This window comes from Bactrocera latifrons, unplaced genomic scaffold (genome assembly GCF_001853355.1).
Source record: "Bactrocera latifrons isolate USDA-ARS-PBARC rearing strain unplaced genomic scaffold, ASM185335v1 scaffold_33, whole genome shotgun sequence".
Classification (NCBI taxonomy): Eukaryota; Metazoa; Arthropoda; class Insecta; order Diptera; family Tephritidae; genus Bactrocera; species Bactrocera latifrons.
The window spans coordinates 1,762,361-1,782,305 of NW_017536963.1; the positions used below are offsets into that span (position 1 = coordinate 1,762,361).

Sequence of the window (19,945 nt, forward strand, 5' to 3'; positions counted from 1 at the left end):
TCTTGACGAAATTTGGCACGAGTCTAAAGCAATAATGCAATCACCGGGAATTGTACTCGGATTTTTATCCGTTCGAGGACTGTCAACTCGTCAGATTTTTGCCGCTACAACAATAACGATCGGAATTAAGTCCCTGAATGGAATACTTTTTAATTTATTAACAATAATACAAAATACGAACATACTTTTTAATTTGGGAAAAAAACTTCAAAATCAAGTCATTGTAAAGAAAACTTTGAAGTAGCGCTGCAGCCGAAGTTAACGTTTCTTCATGTTTCTAGTTTTTACTTACAATTATACATATATGTATGAATGTATGTACATTCATAGCTAAATATGTTTAAAGTTCTTTCTGATACTACTACAAAAAAATTAACAAAGAGTTAAAACACAATATTATTATATTTTCAATAAAGTTGAAGAATATTTTTCTCAAAAATATACAAAAACATGCATATAATATGTACATTGTATGTACGTACTTGTAAATAAATTAAACATTCCGTAAATGTTTCAGAGTTTTGTGAAATATGTATGTAATGTGAATATGGACCTGTCATCAAATACAAATGCACTTACGTATGTTTCTACATACATACATATGTAAGTGTTAATGTTAACAATAACAAAATAAATTATTTCGTTGCTTAGCACTTTAGCGCCCGCATACTCACACTTTGCTTTTCCTTACCGAAACTTTACACACATAACGCTTTCAAGCGAGTTAACTGAACGTGTTGGTGAGAGCGCCGAACAGGTGTCCATGTGTGCGTGGATTTTCTCTCATACATAAATACACACTTGACAGTGTATTGAATTTTTCGAAGATGGAAACGAATTTGAAGTTCTCTGGTCGAAGCTCGTGCTAGCATGGCGAACTTTTGCAGTTGAAGCGACGTCGTGCATGATTAAAAGCGTTTGGAGTCTCAGCTCCGCAACGGGCGTTGGAAAAACTTTCATACACTTATGGATACAAAAATAAGGAGCTAAAAAAAGTAAATTTCTGTATAAATTAAAAATATTTAACATATTTATTTTTTTAGCTTTACATACATATGTATGTGTTAATCTATGTATATAACCTTGAAAAAATTTAAAATTTTCACGAATTTGTGCGTGTTTTGTGCAGAGCAGTGAAAAGCAGTAGCAAAATTACTCCAAAATTTCACAATAACCATGGAAAAGCATATTTAAAAAGTTGAAATCAAAGAATATGTACATGCATGCAAATGTATTTATGTAGTATGTATGCATGTGTGCTTTTATGAAAGTGTATGTGCGTGTATGTGAATGCAGTTGGCGAACATGGAATAAAGATTTTGCAGTGCCGAGTTTAAAAATTACACATGCAAAAGCATTTTTACTTACATACAATAAATAAAAAAATATGAAAAAGTAAAAGCCAAAAGCTAAAAGCATTCGAAAAATTTCTGTGCCCAAGTAAAACATGATCACTTCAAATTAAATTATTGGGTGTGCCAATAGGTTTTCTATGTGGCATATCTATCTATGTATATACTGATATATATTTATGTACGTGAGTGTATGTAAATGATGACCTATGTGGATTTTATGTATGCGAGCACTTACAATCACACACAATTATACAAAAATACATATAATTGCATATGTATTTGAAGCAGGCAGCTGTACTTTTTCTCTAATTGGTACATTTGCACATTTATGTACATTTATATGTAGATATGTAAATATTTGCATTTTCTATGCGCCCGTGTATTGGTGCAATGAGCTAAATTAATGTGCATGTGTGTGTGGGTGAAATGAGAACTTAAACAGTGTATTCTCACATACGTAAGTATGTATGTGCAAAGCATGCTTGAAAAAAGTAATAACAGCAACAACAAAACAAAATATGTGTATTCTGCATAAATATTTAAACAAACATTCATACAATCAAGTGTGTGTATGTACGTATGTACATATGCATTTTCGTAAGTTTGTGACTTATTGACGAACATCGGCAGCGAATGCATGGAGCAGCGCAACGAGCGCTCATATGTTCATACAGCGAGTGAATCCCACAATAAAACAGTATTTCTCATGGATAACAGAACGCATGTGCATATTTATGTATGCATGTATGTATGTATTGCTGTGTGCAAATTTGTAAATGCAGTGCAAACATTGAAGTGTGACATTCTTAAATGCTTTTTGTTTTTGTTTTTTTTTTTTCAATTTTGCTCTCCTTTTCAAACAGTATTCCAACCAGTGCTATTAATTTATTTAGAAAAAAATACTTGTTTTTGGTGCCCGTGTGTTTCGGAAACAAGTTAATTAGTTGAAATTACAAACGGTTCTTAATGTTCGAAACGCTTTTCAAATCATCATTACATAAGTGCACGTTTTGACGACTGCACTTGCGTTTTGTATGCAGATACACATGCATATAGCAAACACACATAAGATTCACACAAACCTACATTTAAGTGTCAGTGCGTGTGTGTGTGCGCTGTCTCCTTTCTCAATAGACGCAAAGAGGAAACTCTTTAAGTTTCACATCGCAAATCTGATCTTAAAATAGAAGTTAATAAGAATTACGGGGAAATTGGAGAGAGACCTTCATATATTGTTTTGCTTTTTTTTTTTTGAAATTCGGCCAGTGGCGGAGACAAACAATGGAAATGGCAGCCATTTGTAAATTGTCTGCCACCGGTGCGACGGCAGCCATTTTGATTTTTCCGCGTACCATTTTCATCATTGCGAGTCTGTTTGTATGTACATATGTACATACATATGTATGCATGTGGTGAATGTACACTGTCATTGTCAAATAACCCACAAAGTTATGCTTGTGCATTTACAAATGTAAATGTAACTTAAAAATATAAATAAATGCAAATTTATTTTAATTTTTTAAATGTTTAAAATACCAACTGGATACAATATATGCATACATACATAGTATGTTTAAACGCAAAGCTTTCTTCAGTGGAAAATTTGCGCTTTTATAGGATCAAAATTAATGGTGTGCGTATTACAGTGCTATTGTCGGTGTAATTGTATGGGTGTACATACATACATATGTTTATTTGCACATGTTGTTTTTTTTTATACTGTTAAGTGTACAAATTAACATGAAATAGGTAGGAAAAATCGATTTCATGCTTATGAGTGATCGATACATAATTTGTGTACTTATCTCCAAAGCAATTTAATATATAATATATACATACATATTTACAAATATTTTAAATGTGTATGTACATACATATGTACAATTATGTTTACCATTGATCGTCATTAATTATCGAAAGTGCAAGCACTCTCATTGCAATTATTGACTTTAATAGACAACTCGGCTGAAATCAATATTAAAATTTCGTCTTGAAAAATTTCAAAGGCATAAAGAGTTAAAACTTAATTATTAGTGCATTTTAATTTGTAGTTGTAGTTGTATATCGAGAGACTTGATATAATTTGAATTTGCAAGTTCTAAAAGTCTGTATTTATTTTTTTAATTTTTATAGTCTCGTTAAGGCTTAGGGAAAGATATTGATAATGTGGTATAAACTAACTAAAAGTTTATAAGCAGCGCTAGGAATATTGAAATATGCGATATTTTCTCACTTTTGTTCCGTATTACACCTTTGCTTTTTAGCCACTTGGTTTACGTTATCTAAACTCAATTGGAACTCCTAATCTAACTTTAGATCCTTAAGCTTTCAATGCCATAAAAAAGAGTTCTACGATTTGTAGAAATTTTGTACGCAAAATAATAAAAGTATATAGAATTTATCGATAAATGGACAACTCACGGCCCATAAAAATTTAAAAATTGTGCTATAAACAAATAAATTAATGCTTCTTACATCCTGAAGTTCTAAATGGCCTTGTATCCAAAATCTAGTCCCTTTTGTATTTGTAAGTATGTATTGTATATTCCTTCATATTTTTAATAATAAATATTTTTTATGCGGACAGTTTTAACTAAGTCGATAATTGTTGAACTAATGTCATAGCAATTGGCCTTGAAAATAGAAAAAATACTTGGTGGTGCGTTTGAGAAACGATCTTTATAGAAAGCCATTATCTGCACTCATGGTCAAACGAATTCGTATATGGTATTTGGAGAGCACATATGTGCACACATTTTGAAATAACTTTATATATATATGTACATGTTCAAGTGTACGTTGAAATCGCGATCTTAGGTAGTTAGATTTTTCCAGGTAACAACATAAAAGTTTTTTGTTTGCTCCACGCAGAAAAACAATTTCTCCAGACTAGCGGAGATATGATCTTTGTTGGGACAGTACCTATACATATATGTACATACGCTCATAGATCACGTTCAATCGCTAACGCAAGTCTCCAGTTGTTTATATTTCCATTATATAGAACCACAAGAACGTATGTATGCAGAACATAACAAGATGATAATGTTTGTTAAATTATTCGTGCTACTAAGGAGACCAAAACTTATTTAATTGTTTACACCAGATATTAGATTTGCCACCATTTTATATTAGTGTGGTTAATTCGATATTTATACACAAAGCAAATACACATATTCATTAAATTTTAAACAAAAATATACATACATATGTATGTATGTATGTATATACTACATACATAGGTACATTCATAAGTACATTCATAATAGCTGAATTTATTGAACTTCGTAAATTTTAAAGGTTTCAGTGATGTCATAATAAATTTGAATTATATGTAGATATCGAATGACATTTATTCATGCAAGCATGCATATACATCCAAACATGTACATGTGCATTCCGCTTATCGCATTTTCTTTAACTTTTCTGTATTGAGAGTTAGAAAAAATGTTAAAAGGAAAACAAAAACTAAATTGCTTAGTTGATCTCTCATAAGTGTAAGTATCTCCATACATAAGTATGTGTCTCTGGAACATACATACATACATACAATCACGTTGCAACGCTCTCCACACTTTCCAGTGCAATCTCGCAAATTTATTGAAACTCATCTAAATGTTTTTCAGATGTCTGTCTATGCGTAGCCTTGACGAACTTTCTACTACGTACATACGTGGCAATTTTTTTATCCGGTCGTAAATGGTAATTACATAAATAAAATACATACATATATATGTAAATAAAACATGTACCTATGGTTTGAAAACTACCCTAAACTCGCGAAATTCTCGCAGAACTTCGGGGTGAATTAAGGCTTCTTTTAAAGATCCCCATTTACACATAAATACAAACATACATTCATGTAAGCACGAGCATGTGTAAGCATAACGACGGCTCTTTGTATTGATCGACGCTTTGTAGGCATATATATACATATGCACGTACATTTATATATAGATACAACTATGTAACCATGTTCTCAAAACGAAAATGACTGCAAGGGTGCTTAAATTTATAAATGTGTTTGTATATACATATACATATGTATATGTAGGAGAGTTTGTGAAATAATAGCATGGGGAGAGAATTTAGAACTCTGCACACGTCAAGAGGGGAAATGTAATAAAGTAGGGGTAAGGAAGAGAATTTAAGGCAACAAATATAGCTCATATGATTACACACACATATCCCTCCATTTGTCGTATGCATACATACATATTTGCGTAGCTGTGGTAAGTTGTTAGTGGGTTGATATTTTAAAATAAATTTGAAGCATAAAAAGGAAAAATGACTGCTGTAGAGTTGAACTTCGCAATATTTTGTATGTACATGCATATGTATGCTTCATTGATGGCGATAGCATACATTAAAGCAGAGAACTTGAAAGACTTTTCGTGTTCTCCGCTAAAAAAAAATCCCAACTTGTTCGTTACTATCGTTTCATTTTCAACAGTTTCGTCGTTTGCGGTTGTTTTCCCCATTAAAATTTCATGTAAGTGGCCAGATTGAAATGCGAAATTGATGGAAAATATGAGAAACATGGCAGTGGCAATGGTAATAATAGTGATTCCGCTTTAAGAAGAATTTTTAATTAAAATGGATCCGGATACAATTATAAAACACTACCTTACAAACCACGATCATTGGCACTTATGTCCGTTATAGGAATATATAGTATTTTTATTAGAAAAGAGAAGAATGTAAATTTTCTAAAGACCCTTAATATAAATCTAAATCAATTAATTCTGTGATCTTTTTCTGAATATGATCAATCCACCGATTTATGTAAGAAACTTTCAAGCTTTTGCTATGAAGTAAAAATTAAATGCGAATATGTTATCGTTGTCCATGTTTAGCAACTCTTTTTTCAAAAAGTTGGTAGGTCTTATGTTTTTCGCTTTAATCTGTCCATTTCTGATATTAACTAAGCTACTTAAAGATTTTCAGTTTTCCATGTATGCTGGCAACCTTGACGGAAATATGATTTTCTTTTTGATTCTCTTTGTGCTCACTTCTGTTTCAATTCCACCAGTAATAAATATGTTTGCATATATTTATATATATGTATGTTTGTATGTATGTTTTTTTTTGTTTTTTTTTAATATTTCTACATTAAATAAAAGCAGAGTTGTGCAGCAGTTAGCAACCGGAGGGTGAACATACATACTTACATGTAGAAAAGAAGTATAAATTTACATGTAGATAAAGTAGTTAGTACATAATTGTGTACCTGAATGTAATATAGATGTATGCAAGTGTAGAGAACGAAACGAAAATTCCCCCTACTCCATTTCTTCCCTCGTTTGCGATCGTGTTCACATTACGTACCTGAGTATGCTGCTTCAGTAGGAGAGAGAATCTATGATTTCCCTTAATATGTTTCGCACGTAAAGCTGAGAAATTGAGGGACAGCGGCAAACTCGTTATTATATTATATGGCGTCGGCTATAGCTATTGCTGTATTGCTTGCTGGCCTGTTTACCTCTCGTTTGTGGATTGTCGTTCGTGATGCGCCAGTTGAGTTTAGGCTGTTGGAGCTTTTGTTTGTGTCTGCTTAATTTTTCGCGGTTGTTTTGGTGAAAAAGAAAGTTGAAGTCTGGAAAATGTGAGTTATTTAAACATTTATGTTCTACATAAATACATACATATGAAGTGTATGTGTGCTGCTTTGGTTTTTTGATAAGGAAATATGTGTTGATAAAAATATTTGTATTTGAAGAAATACTTAACATCTTCGTATAAAATTAATCATAAGTATATATGTTAACACATACATATATGTTTGTGTGTATATGAGTACAATATCGAAAAGTACAACGTGGAGTGTTAAAGAAAATCAAGTGAAATTATGCCAACTAATTGATATGTGTGTGTATACGTGCATCAGCATAACAGTTTCGCTGCTTTTCATGATATTCTGAAGGGTGTTTTTTCTCTTCAACTATGGATTATTTCACAAAATATAAATGCACATTTATGAAAAATAATTATTAAAAAATCTTTTTAAAAAAAACTGTAATTTTTGAAATACATAATTATGTCCATAGAGACTGTCGGACACCACACTAGTGGTAAAAAAAAATTCATTGGTTGGTGAATTTAGTCAAGGAAAGGAAAGTGCAGAATAACGGGCGTTATTGGCAAAAAAGTAGCAGTGGCAACACTGTTGGGGAGGAAAAGTAACGAGCGCAAACTGTACGCTAGCTACGAAATCGAACGTCGGGCGGGAAGCCGAACAATAATTTCGCGCGGTGGTGACAGCAAAACGAAGTCGAGACATGTTGGTTGTTTAATCTATGCTATTTGTTGTTGTGCTGGTCGCATTTGAGCTGTTAACGGTGGTAGTAGTAATTTATCCCCACATTCATATTAACGGTGCTTCCATTTTGTTCGAATTTTTCTTTTACTGTTCTCACAACATGTTATTGTGTTATACATACTAGCTGACTCGGCTGTTTGGCTGCTAATCATAAGTTTGTCCTTTGAAGATTATATATTCTTTTGAGTTGCTTCTATTTGTGATATATTTAGCACATATTCCTCAACTATTCGTAGAGAAAGTGCATTTCAATCGATACAGTGAAGAGTGAACTCACATAGTGACTAAAAGTATTGAAGGTAGATAAGTAACTCATACATATAAAGAAGGTATTTGTGTCCAGAAGTTATATGTTTTGCTGTTGTATACGCTAATGCAAATCAAGTTTACATATCTGTTGCTAATATTAGCTTATAACAAACAAAAAACTTTGTGAATGTATATTTTAATAACAAATGGTGTATTACTTAAACAAAAATGTTGAAGCATCTTCGTTCATAATTTTTTGTTGGTGTGAACCATGCAATGCTTGCATTAATAAAGTGAGAGAAATTGCCTTGTGTTAGAAAGTCACATGCTGCGCCACTTGCAGATATATTTTTGATAAATATTAAAACGAGATAAAGCAAACATAAAGTTTGCTTCGATGTACATATGCATCTTATATATGTATATACAAACCTTTCTAGACGGAATATATTCAAACATACAACATTGTTATTGACCCCATAAAGTACCTATGGAGAAACATTTATTAATGATCAAATATAAATATCGGCGTAACTAATCGATTTAGCCATGTCCGTCTGGTTATATGCAAACCTATTCTTTAAATTTTTGAGTTTATGGACGATCAAAAGCATGATCCTCTGTGGAAAACTTTCTTATTTGAAGAGATATCTTCAAATACTTCACATGTATTATTTGTTAAAGTAATGTCATATTTTCTAAAGAATTTTTCAGATCGGGGTATTATTATAGAACTCATGGCTCTCGTATGGAAACTTTTTATTTATCTATGCAAACGAAGTTAACGTTCTTGATTTTAAATAATTTGGATATTCCGAAATGGAATGAAGTTGTTAGTCGGTCGAATTCTTATTTACTCTACTGCTTTGTGGAATATTAAATAAATAAAAGTTTTTATGATATTGTTAGATATATATACAAAAAGTAAAAAAATAATATTTGAAAATAAATACTAGAAAAAAATCAATATTTTAATCTTAATCTATTCTTTTTATATTTCAGTTACAATTACTGTTGCAGTTTCAATATTGTGAAGGAATTCTCTAGTTATAACATTTTGGTATTACACTTCTAAGAACATTCATTCAACGTCTACAGAAACAGAAAATTAAGAACTAAAAACTGCAAAATTATAATCTGTTGCGGGATTGGTTTCCCCATATAATTTTTCACCATAAATTGCCCATCATCAAACAATACTGCTTTTAACATTGGCGTCATAACTACATCCTCGTGGGACCATCGCTGTCAGTTGGCGCCATGGAGGACGATCAGCAGTTTTGTCTTCGGTGGAACAACCATCAGAGCACGCTAATTAGCGTATTCGACACTCTGTTAGAAAATCAAACACTTGTCGATTGCACATTAGCCGCTGAGGGAAAATTCCTTAAAGCTCATAAAGTGGTGCTGTCTGCGTGCAGTCCATTTTTTGCCGTAAGTATATTTTTATACCTTAGAAAATTGAAATTTGCAATTGATTAATGTGTTTTGTTTGTATATTTTTAGACTTTACTGCAACAGCAGTATGATAAACATCCGATATTTATTTTGAAGGATGTCAAATACCAAGAATTGCGTGCCATGATGGACTATATGTATCGTGGGGAAGTTAATATTTCACAGGATCAATTAGCTGCATTGCTAAAAGCGGCGGAATCACTGCAAATCAAAGGTCTGTCAGACAACCGCAGTGGTAGTACGCCGAAAACAGAACAACACCGTGGTTTAAATGTACCTGGAAGTGGTAGTAGTATCGGTGGCGGTGGTAAATTGAGTGGTTATACACTCGAGCAGACGCAGTCGAAACGTCCTCGTGTTGGACCATCCCCCATGGAGACTGCCGATATATCAGGATCCCGCGAGGGTTCATCTAGTCCATCTAGACGTCGAAGGAAAGTTAGACGCAGGAGTGTCGAAAATGCTATGTCCGGTAAGTATCTTAAAAGCAAAATTTTTATATAATATTGCTTTTCATAATTTTAAAATTCCAAAAAAAAATTGGATGAGGAATAGAAAAGTTTTATTTTGATTGAACAATATTACACTCGACTTTAAAGTATAAATATATATGTGAAGAATTCTTAAGGTTTAATTTGACACAATTTTATAAACCATAAAATATATATCCTACTTAAAGCAACATGAATTAATTCGAATATTTTTAATATTTACAGCAGACGTTCATGACAATTCCAACTCTTCTCAAATCAATCAATCGTCACTTCAACCACAACAACAACAGCAACCACAAACCAATGCAAATCTAACTGGGGTTGGGGCCTTAGCGGCAGCCACCTCGTCACTTCCAGTTTCGGCAACCGCACTATCGACCGGTTCAAGTAGTGTTTTAGCAGCAACTGGTTCCATAGTTAGCACACAAGGCACTACTCAGCAAATGACCACAAACATTACCAAAAAGACTGAAAGCGTTAAGGGAGCAAGCGATGCCATGAATTCAGAAAATATACCAACAGTGGGTGTAGTTGGTACCGGAGATGAACAAAATGTTGAACATCTTAAGGGTGAAAAGTCCAATCACAAACAAAAGTCATCGGCACCTGGTGTTGCTGCTAAAGAAACTGCCGAAATGGTAATCGAACCGAAAAGTGAATATGAAGAAGAAGGCAATGAGGAAACCGTTGAAGATTTAACATTAGACGATGAGGAAATGGGTATGGATGATTTAGATCAAAATGCCGGTACAAGTCAAGCTGGTGAAGGATCGAGTCAAGGTGAGACAATGTCAAATTTAACTGAACTACAAAAATAATTGCACGCAATTTTGCAATTTTGTAGTTTTTTAAATTATACGTTTGTGATTTGTTTTTGTGTTTTTCTTATTTAAAGGATATGCACCGTGGCAACATGACAGATCTCAGGACGAGTTATTATTGGCGCCACAAGAAGCACAGCAACGGGATCCACAAGGTGAGCTAGCGTAATAAGTCAAAGCAAAGCATATATGAAAAAAGCAAAGAAAGCTAAAAAGAGCACGACAGATAAAATGCCAAAGATTGAATGAACAATATTTTTTTTACAAACACTATTAGTTGCAAAGTATTAATGCGAAAATGGATGCAAAATGAAAACTTAACATCCACAAACAATAGCAATTAGTGTAATACGGAAAAATGGGCAACTAGTGAAGAGTGAAAGTTTACATATTTTTTTAAATTTTTTTTGCTTTAGTTTTTGTTTCTTTGATTGTTTAACATTTTTTCTTTACATTTTGCTACGTATGTACATCCGTATATGTACTTATACCATATAATTTATTTGAGTTCGTAGCTTAAATTGTTTAAATTAATATAAAAACAAATATTTAAAATTAGGAGTTACAAAATTTATTAGTCGTGCTCAAAGAAGCTACTATTGCTGTGTCACAGTGACAGTAAATTCTAAAAATCTAGTAGATACATTTAACAACGAAATTTAAGAAAAGTTTGCGTTAGAAAAGAATTAAAAACAAGCAAATTAATTTTGATTATACTTTAAAATACATAGAGCAGCATGTAAGATGCGAAGAAAGGAAGAGTGGTGCTGCTAAATATAATGAGTTTAAAATTTAATACTTACATTAACTAAAACTAAAAATGTGCTACATATATATAAACAACATATATTTGACACAAATACGTTTATTTAGTTAACATTTAATGTGAATAGCAACAGCTATGCAATGCAGCCCACTTCCACTGTCTTTCACTTTCTTTGTTTAGTTAGTTTTGTTAAATAATGTTTTTTTTTTTGTATTACCTATGCAAGTTTTAAAGTATTGTATTTGTTATTGTCTTTTAACACCACACAACTGTGTTTACTTACTTCTTACTTACTTACACACACTTTACAACAACATTTATTTTTACTATAGTACTTCTGATTTCATTTTGCTTGACAAACTTACATATATACATATTTATGCTAATTTGTGTTCGTTTATTGTACTAATATCGTTTACATATAAGTAGTTTTTCAGTTGTTGACGTTGGTGCTGGTGTAGAATTCGTTTCGTTTTATCATTTATATTTGAACAAACATGCCCTTAAGCTATTTACTTAAATATATTATTATTATTTATAATTTTTTTTCTCGAAATCATTTACAAAATATGTAATATGTACATTTGCCGCTTAACGAAGTTGTTTAGTCGAGTCTTAATTTTTTTCGTTCTGAATACCAGCTTTGATGCAAGTAGTATTGCCACATTTTTCACTTCATACATACATACATATGTATCGAAATTCATATATTCATTGAGATTTATTATATGTTTTATGTATTTATGATACATACATACATATATTATATAATCGAATATTAGTGATCAAATATAACTGAATATTAGCGCTCAGTCTGTCCGTCATACGCGCGCAGTAAAAAAATTTTATTTTTGTTTGTTTCTAATTTGTATACACATTTTAGCAATACATACTATATACCCTTCATGCTCACGTCCACTATATATACCTGTAAATCGCTTACATTCAAAATGTCATTCTCAAAAACTCATTTCGTCGCTTCTCATATATAATAGTATATTTTTTTTGTCGTATTAACACAAAGCATTTGATTAGCTGGTAACTAAGCTGACATTATCACCACATATTTTTTTTGTTTTTAGTATATTTTCTTTTGGGTGAAGATTGCGTTTTTGTTATTTGAAGTGCAGGCTTCATTTGTAAGAATTGAATTTTTTTTATGGCAATTGCCTTTGTTTCATATGTTTTAATGTACGTAAATAAGCAGTAACGTGTGTAAATTGTACCAACACACACTCTCACACGCAACACAAGCACACACGTGTTTATAGCGTTGTGTATGTGCGCAGGCGGATGCATGCTAACTCTTCCTGTGCATATACATAAGCTTAGCTTTGGCGTAAGTCTTGTCAGAGATACAAAGTGTTATATAATTTTATTTTATTTTTTACATTTCTGTATTTAAGTTATATAATTTTTATTTTTGTTGGTTGACGGGACTCAATTGTTTAGTTTATTTTCTATATAAATATTATTTTAAGTGGCAATTTAAGCAAAGTATGCGCTAAAATCTTAGGTCACGTGCGTTGGCGGACGCTGTGGTCGTGCTTAGTACATGGCACAGTGCTGTCAAATATTCGTTACTCTTTTCGGCTCGGTATTCTCGCGCATTTGCTCGCGTTTTCTTTTCAACTACGCGACTTTCTGCTTCAAAAAGTCGTGTAATTTGTTTTAAAGTTTTGTTTAACGGTGTTGAAAGTGTGAAAACAAACAAGTGCTACAAAGTGTTGATATGTGTGCGTAAGAAAATTGGAAGTTCTGTTACCTGCACAAATTGGCTGGCAGTTTTGTTGGACTCCTAGTTGCCGTGGCTGCCGTAATGTTTGGCTGAAACATGTAGCTGTGAGCATGCGTAAAGCATGCTGCAGTGAGGTACTGTGCGTTTCATGCCACATCGTCATCAACAGCTTCATCGCCACACCGTTAACAACATCACTAGCAAACAAGCAAGCTGTCGCCAAATCAGGTGAGTATTCTTTGTTCAACAGTATCGGTTGGACAAGGTGCACATTTCAATGGAATATTAATGTATATTAAAATTTCATTATTATGCTAATGCATCCTGTCACACACTGTCTGTAATTTGAAACACCAGCATATACATATATATATACATATAAATAATTCCTTGTATGACATTTTCAAGTACCTGTAATCCTTGCTGCTATCTTCCCTACTACATCATATTCCCTCTTTTCATACATTCATACATACATACAAACATAAGTACATATTATTTCACCGTTCATTTGAATGTTGCCAGTTACATACAAAATAAGCGTAACTGTTTAATTTTAACGGTGAATTTATAACATTACGTTTATAGACATGAACAAAATGTCGTTTGGGTTGTAAAGTTCGATTTTCTCTTTGACGAATTTTATTTCCGCGTTGTTAACCTCATTATCGACGTTTGGATTGGTTGATTTAAAGCTTCCCCAAATATTATGTTATTATATAACATAATTTACCAGACAATTTAAGATTTCAGTATGATGTAGGTATCTCACGCCAGGGGATTTAGCTCTAAATCGTCGGAAATGTAAAATTTTTTATGAACAGGTTGGTAAATCTTAAGAAATCCTTATGCCGTGAGAAGTTATGACGATCAGGTGTAATATTGGACATCACCAGTACTCTTTTCCGTTCAAATCCGATAAGCAAACCCCTGAGGCAGTAACTCATTTTCGAAATTTAAAATTTTTGAGTTTTGATAGCAAATACATTTTTAATTTTTTTTTTTTCGAAAATTTTCGAATTTTCTTGAATTTTTTTCAAAAATTTTGAAGCGCAAAAATCTTTCCAAACATTGAAAGTAATAACTTTACTTAATTTTGGTTTGATTACCTTTTTTAAACTATTTAGGAACCTATTCTAAAGTTTTGAAACTAATATACATATATCTGAATTATGAAAGCATAGCATGTCTAATAATTAAATTCTATTCTATTTTGAATATTCTACCAAAATATTGTAACTTCAACTGATTTTCGAATTTTCGAAATTCTCACAATGATTCTGAACATGGAAAGTATGAGGAACAATTTTCGTTCCTATGCAGATAATCGAACATGAAGCAGTTTTTCTTAAATCAGCTTTCGAATATTAAAATGCATTTAATCAGCAATTAATTTCGATTTTTAAAAACGTTTTTTTGAGATATTGAAATTAAATTTAGACAGATCAGTTTATAAACTAAATTGATAAACAATGCTGTACCGTGTATATTATAACCTCAAAAGCTTTTTTTCTTTAATACAAACGCAGAGATATTTTTCTATATTTATTCAACTCTCTTCGACTCGTCGCTGTAGCATATTTAAAAATAGATTATTTTTGAAAATACAGCCGCGTTATCTTACATATATGTACATATGTACATGTAGCTCATAAATCAATTGTTGGAATTACTGCCTTACCATAATTTCTGTGCGGGGGGCGGTGGTTGGTCACTATATGCGTCCAATATGCTTTTAAAAAATCTTTTTTACGAATTCTGCGTCGTTACAAATGTGAAAAAACTGAAGCAGCATATAGAAACGGGAGAGAGTTGCACATAATTGCAACGCTGTCAAAAACTACACGACTACTGGTCAAATGTGACTACTACGCGACACGACGCCGGTGATATGACGAAGTATCGTCATGTACTCAACATAATATGTAAGTAGCTTATATTTATTTTGTTATTATTAAATGTAGACCTTTTACTTATAAGTAATATCAAATATATTTAATATAAGTGAGCTTCAAAAGCATATGTGTTTACGTATACATATATACATACATATGTGTGTATATGTAGTTATGTAAAACTAAAGGATGAATTTTGTGAAGGGAATGACAAAGATGACTTGAAGTGAATTTTAAAACTCGTTTTCGATTTTCGTTTCAATTAGTATTTAACAGTGTTTTACGTACACACAAACATATACTTCTATGCAAACATATTTGGAGAAATTTAAGTTGGAGGTTTTTAATATATTTGTTTGGTATAACTGGTTAAGCCAGGCTATACACAAACAACATACGTATGTACATATGTATGTGTTTATGCAGCAGTTAGAACCGGCCGAAAATCATACGGACTCAAAATGTTCCACACACACTGTCTGTCTATCTAGCTATCTATCTTTTCATTGTCTGCGTCATTCGAGTGTATTGTATTGTTTTCGAATTTTAATTTTAATTTATCTACGGACGCATAGTGAATGTCGCTTAATATACAAGTGGTTTTTGTTGTTTTTTCGTTGTATGTTTGTGCACATGCATAAAATGTGTTCGAGACAAGTTTAAAGACGGCCAAGTTCAAGGTCATGGTTTGTTGAAAAATTGCTCCAAGTGCGCCGCGCTTTGCCTCCTCTTCGCTCTCCCTTATACACAACACCACAAAAGCAATATTTAATCGACTCTAAGCTCATCGCTTAAAACATCAAGTTCTCTTTTATTGCCAAATATTGAATTTGCTATGCGCTGGTGGTGCATACAATACCACAACATTAGTTGTTCAACTGTATTTCGATTGCAGTCATTTACTCATATATAAATATGTACATATGTACATACATATATTGCATATACTTGTATAGGCAACTGTATGCCGTTATACAAGTATGTCTCAAAATTGGCGCATACATGCGATTTTTGGTGAATTGTGCAATGTAAAAGCGTTTCAGTGACGCAAACAGCGCATAATTTGCTATGAGAGATTTGCGTGTAACAGCTGACGTTTAGTATTGTAACTAAAATTATGCAACTACTAGTGAGAAGACAAACGCGTGTCCTCATCGGAGCGATGTCGATTCTGTTTTTTCGACCAAGTCCTGCCAACTAAGCTGTATTTTTTTTATTATTTGCAAAATAACCACCGCTAGTAACTGTTCTTGGGCTGCCAAATCGGCTGAATTTTATTTATTATTTACAACAGCTAGTTTAAGCTGTATTTTCGGATATTTAAATCACAAATAAATTGCAAAAGACTCAATTTTCGACCAGTTCGAGTTTAAGGAACTCTATTGCACCTTAATTTATACTCTGTAGGCTGTGGGCAGAATCAAGAAGTTTTTTTTTTTGAAGTTTATGCTGTTACAAAAACAACAGCAACCTAACCATGAATAATTTTTTGAGGTAAATTTTAAGTTAATGTTAACAACAACTGTAAGCACCTGTAACTAAATTTTTCAACATCTCCCTATGGTTCGACCTCGTCGAAACAACCCGTTTTCGAGCCTACCGTTGGTTGACCTCGGTGGCATACAATCCGAACCTTACCATCCTAATTTTTATTACATAACCATTTCAACAACAACAACATTAACAACAACAACAACAGCAACTTGTGTTATTGTACCGTTGCCACTACAGTAGGGACTAAGTAACGGGCACGGACCCGGATTTTTATCCGGCCAAGGATTCGGCACCATTCCTCGAAATGTTTTTTGTCGCTGCCACAGTAACAGCATTTTTTTGTAAATCCAAGTCAAATAATATATAAAGTCTAAATTGCTATCATTTTCGGTCTAAGTTATCCAAATGCAAACTTCATTTTTATGCCATGTAGTACTGCGATGTCCCGAAAAACTTTTTGTTTGTATGTTTTACACTGTTACAACAACAACACATAACCTATAAAATATATGAGATTTTGTCCTTTTTTAAACAATTTTTTTTTGTTTTCCATTTTGTTTATAATTATATATTTGTAAAAACCTATACACATATGTACATACACACGTGCTTTACAAGAAAAAACTATGTTTTTTGTCATGTGCAGCCTTTGCAAAAAGGAAAAAAAAAAAGAATAGGATTTCTGTATACTCAAATAAATCAAGTATTATTTCTCTAATATTTATTTTTATATGCATATGTATTTACGTATATACTTTTCGTTAAGCAGTTGTATTTATTTAATACGGTGGAAGTGTGCAGCAGCAAGCTCTTAGTTTTTTTTTCAATATAAATGTATATGTATTGTCTTTCGAATCTACGCCACTAGTTAGTCTAGTGTTAGTTAAACGCAAGCTCAATAACGGTTGAAAGTAGGTAGCTTTTTTGAGCATGTAAAATTCAAAATTCTTTTTTGCTTGTTTTTTTTCGAAAACTTTTCAGAAACTTTTTTTCAAAACTTTTACACAGTAAATTTTTGATTAAAAAATAGCCCTTTGGTCCGTTAAACAATTAAAAAAAATTTCACGAAAAATAGCGTATATTTGCCTTTTCCCCTTCCTATTTGGTCCGTTTTAAATGGACAAATTTGAAATTTTAACAAATTGAAAAATGAATATGACCAACATCTGCGCTCTTTCTCTCTTCTTTCTTCTGCAGAATTGCGTGAGTCAAATGTTAGACGTACGAAGTCGAGAAGAGCGAAAAGATCTGTGAAGAGGAAGAGCTTTGCTAACCAACCGGAATTAGGCACCTCCATTAGAGCGCAGAGGTAAATAATAAAATGTCCCTTTACTTCTTACGCTGAAATATCATTCTCAAACAAATAATGCGCTTTTCTTTTCCTCTCCTTCCTCACTCTCCATATGGTATATAAACAGAGCTGTTTCTGCTGCTGCTGCCGCCGCTGCTGCAATTGGTAACTCAGCTAACCCATCAAATAGCCGTTTGAAATGTCCGTTTACGTGCTTAACTTGTGGCCGTGTCTATCAGAGTAACTTCACACTAAAGCGTCATTTGACTATCGAATGCAATCAGCCAAAACGGTGCAGTTGTTACATTTGTGGGCGTGGCTTTCATCATAATTTCAAATTGAACGAACACTATAGGCGCATGCATAGAATGTTGCCACCAGAATAATTAGTTTAAATTATATTTTCCTAAATGTACTATCTATACATATAGTTTATGTATGTAAACGTGTCTAAATATACCGTTTTGTGCGTATATTGAAATTACGAGTTTTTTGCATTTATTTTTAATTTCTTTAATCCTATAAGTAAGCGAGCGTATGCACCCTTTATAAGTGCACTTTAAACTTATTATGTTGTGTTAATGAAACTGTAGCAGCCACTGCTGCTCCTCGTACGGCATTTGTGGGAACTTGCAGCATTTCAAAATTTTCCGTTTCCACTCAATACTTTTCGATTCGATTACGATTCGTACATAAGATTTCATTCAATTTCGTATGGAAGTCTGCTAATTTTAAGCCATTTTAGCTTGTTTTTATTATTTATAAAGGCATTAAGAGGCAAAGGCAACAATTTGTATAAACGAGGTGGATTCATACGGAAATTATTTTTTGAATAACTTTCTTTTTTGTTCATTGAACTACTTAGTATAGAAGAATTGCTAAGTTTTTATATAACACTTCAGTGGATGCTTGTTAAAATGTTGAGACAAAATTTTATGTAACAAATTTTAAATCCCGCTAAGTCAACTCGAAGGATTTTAAAAGTATTTGGCATTTGTTTTTGGATTATTATCTCTTTCCAATAGGCTACGTCTGAGACGGTGCATCCGTTGAGTCCAAGTTTCGATGACCCGTTCGAGCATTTCGGTAACTGGCAAATGACACGCGTGAGGTTTTGTTCCAATGCGATAATTGAAGCGGGATTGTATGCGTAAACTTTAGACTTTACATATCCCAACAGGAAAAAGTCTAACGGTGTGATATCACATGATCTTGGTGGCTAAAAGACCGGTCTAAAACGTATCTGCTCACCGAAATGTCCTTTCAATAAATCCATTGATTAATGCGATGTGTGGGAAGTGGCGTCGTCTTGTTGAAACCAAGTGTCGCCGAGATCACCAGTTTCAATTTTTGTCATTAAATAGTCGGTTATCATGGCGCAATAACGGTCGTCATTGAAGGTTACGTTCTCATCGGCATAATTTTTAAAAAAATATGGATGGATGATTCCACCGTCTCACAAACCACACAAAACCTTATTATTTCTGAATGAAATGGCAGCTCTTGAATCCTTGGGCCCCATTGCTGAACAAAATTTGACTGGAAAACGACAGATCTTCTTGGAACTTTTCAATAGCCCATAGAGCGAAGCGATGTCGCTTGCACAAGCTGAATATTGTACGTTTTCAATCTCGAGGTTTCCAATTTGTTTCATACGTCAGTCCGTGTTACTGCGGACGGCGACGAATCGACGGCTTTCGTGTACATCCTCAGCTATGGCTGGCATATTTTCTTCACTGCGTGCTGGATGTGGTCTACGACGACAAATTTTCAACAACAGAACAACCGAGAACGGTTAAGTTTTAAGAGAATAGGATAAAGTTATAGTTGATAACTTTAGAGTATCAGCTACATCGACTGACTACGTAACCGCAACGGACCCGCTTTTTACGAGGGCTGCTATAGATATTTCTGGCCTAATAATGAAAATAGGAATATTTAWCAACGAAAATGGYTTTAYTRTTTTTCAAAATATTCTCCATCAAGATTTATACACTTTTGCATGCGCTCAAACCAATTTTCGAAGCACTTTTTCCACTCCGATTGAGACACCTCCAAAACATGG

At 32.9% G+C, this 19,945-nt stretch overlaps 1 protein-coding gene across 4 annotated transcripts in view; it reads left to right on the forward strand.

The window, feature by feature from the left end:
• Positions 1 to 19,945, forward strand: part of LOC108971182 (longitudinals lacking protein, isoforms J/P/Q/S/Z-like) — a gene marked incomplete at its 3' end in the record, with an annotated part of 100,378 nt that overhangs the window by 3,926 nt on the left and 76,507 nt on the right. The window contains 5 exon segments of one of the 4 annotated variants that reach the window (XM_018937067.1): positions 899 to 995; positions 8,926 to 9,357; positions 9,430 to 9,853; positions 10,098 to 10,655; positions 10,771 to 10,851. In XM_018937067.1, the coding sequence (XP_018792612.1) occupies positions 9,184 to 9,357; positions 9,430 to 9,853; positions 10,098 to 10,655; positions 10,771 to 10,851 (1,237 nt within the window). In that variant the 5' untranslated portion in view covers positions 899 to 995; positions 8,926 to 9,183. 4 annotated transcript variants of the gene reach the window in all.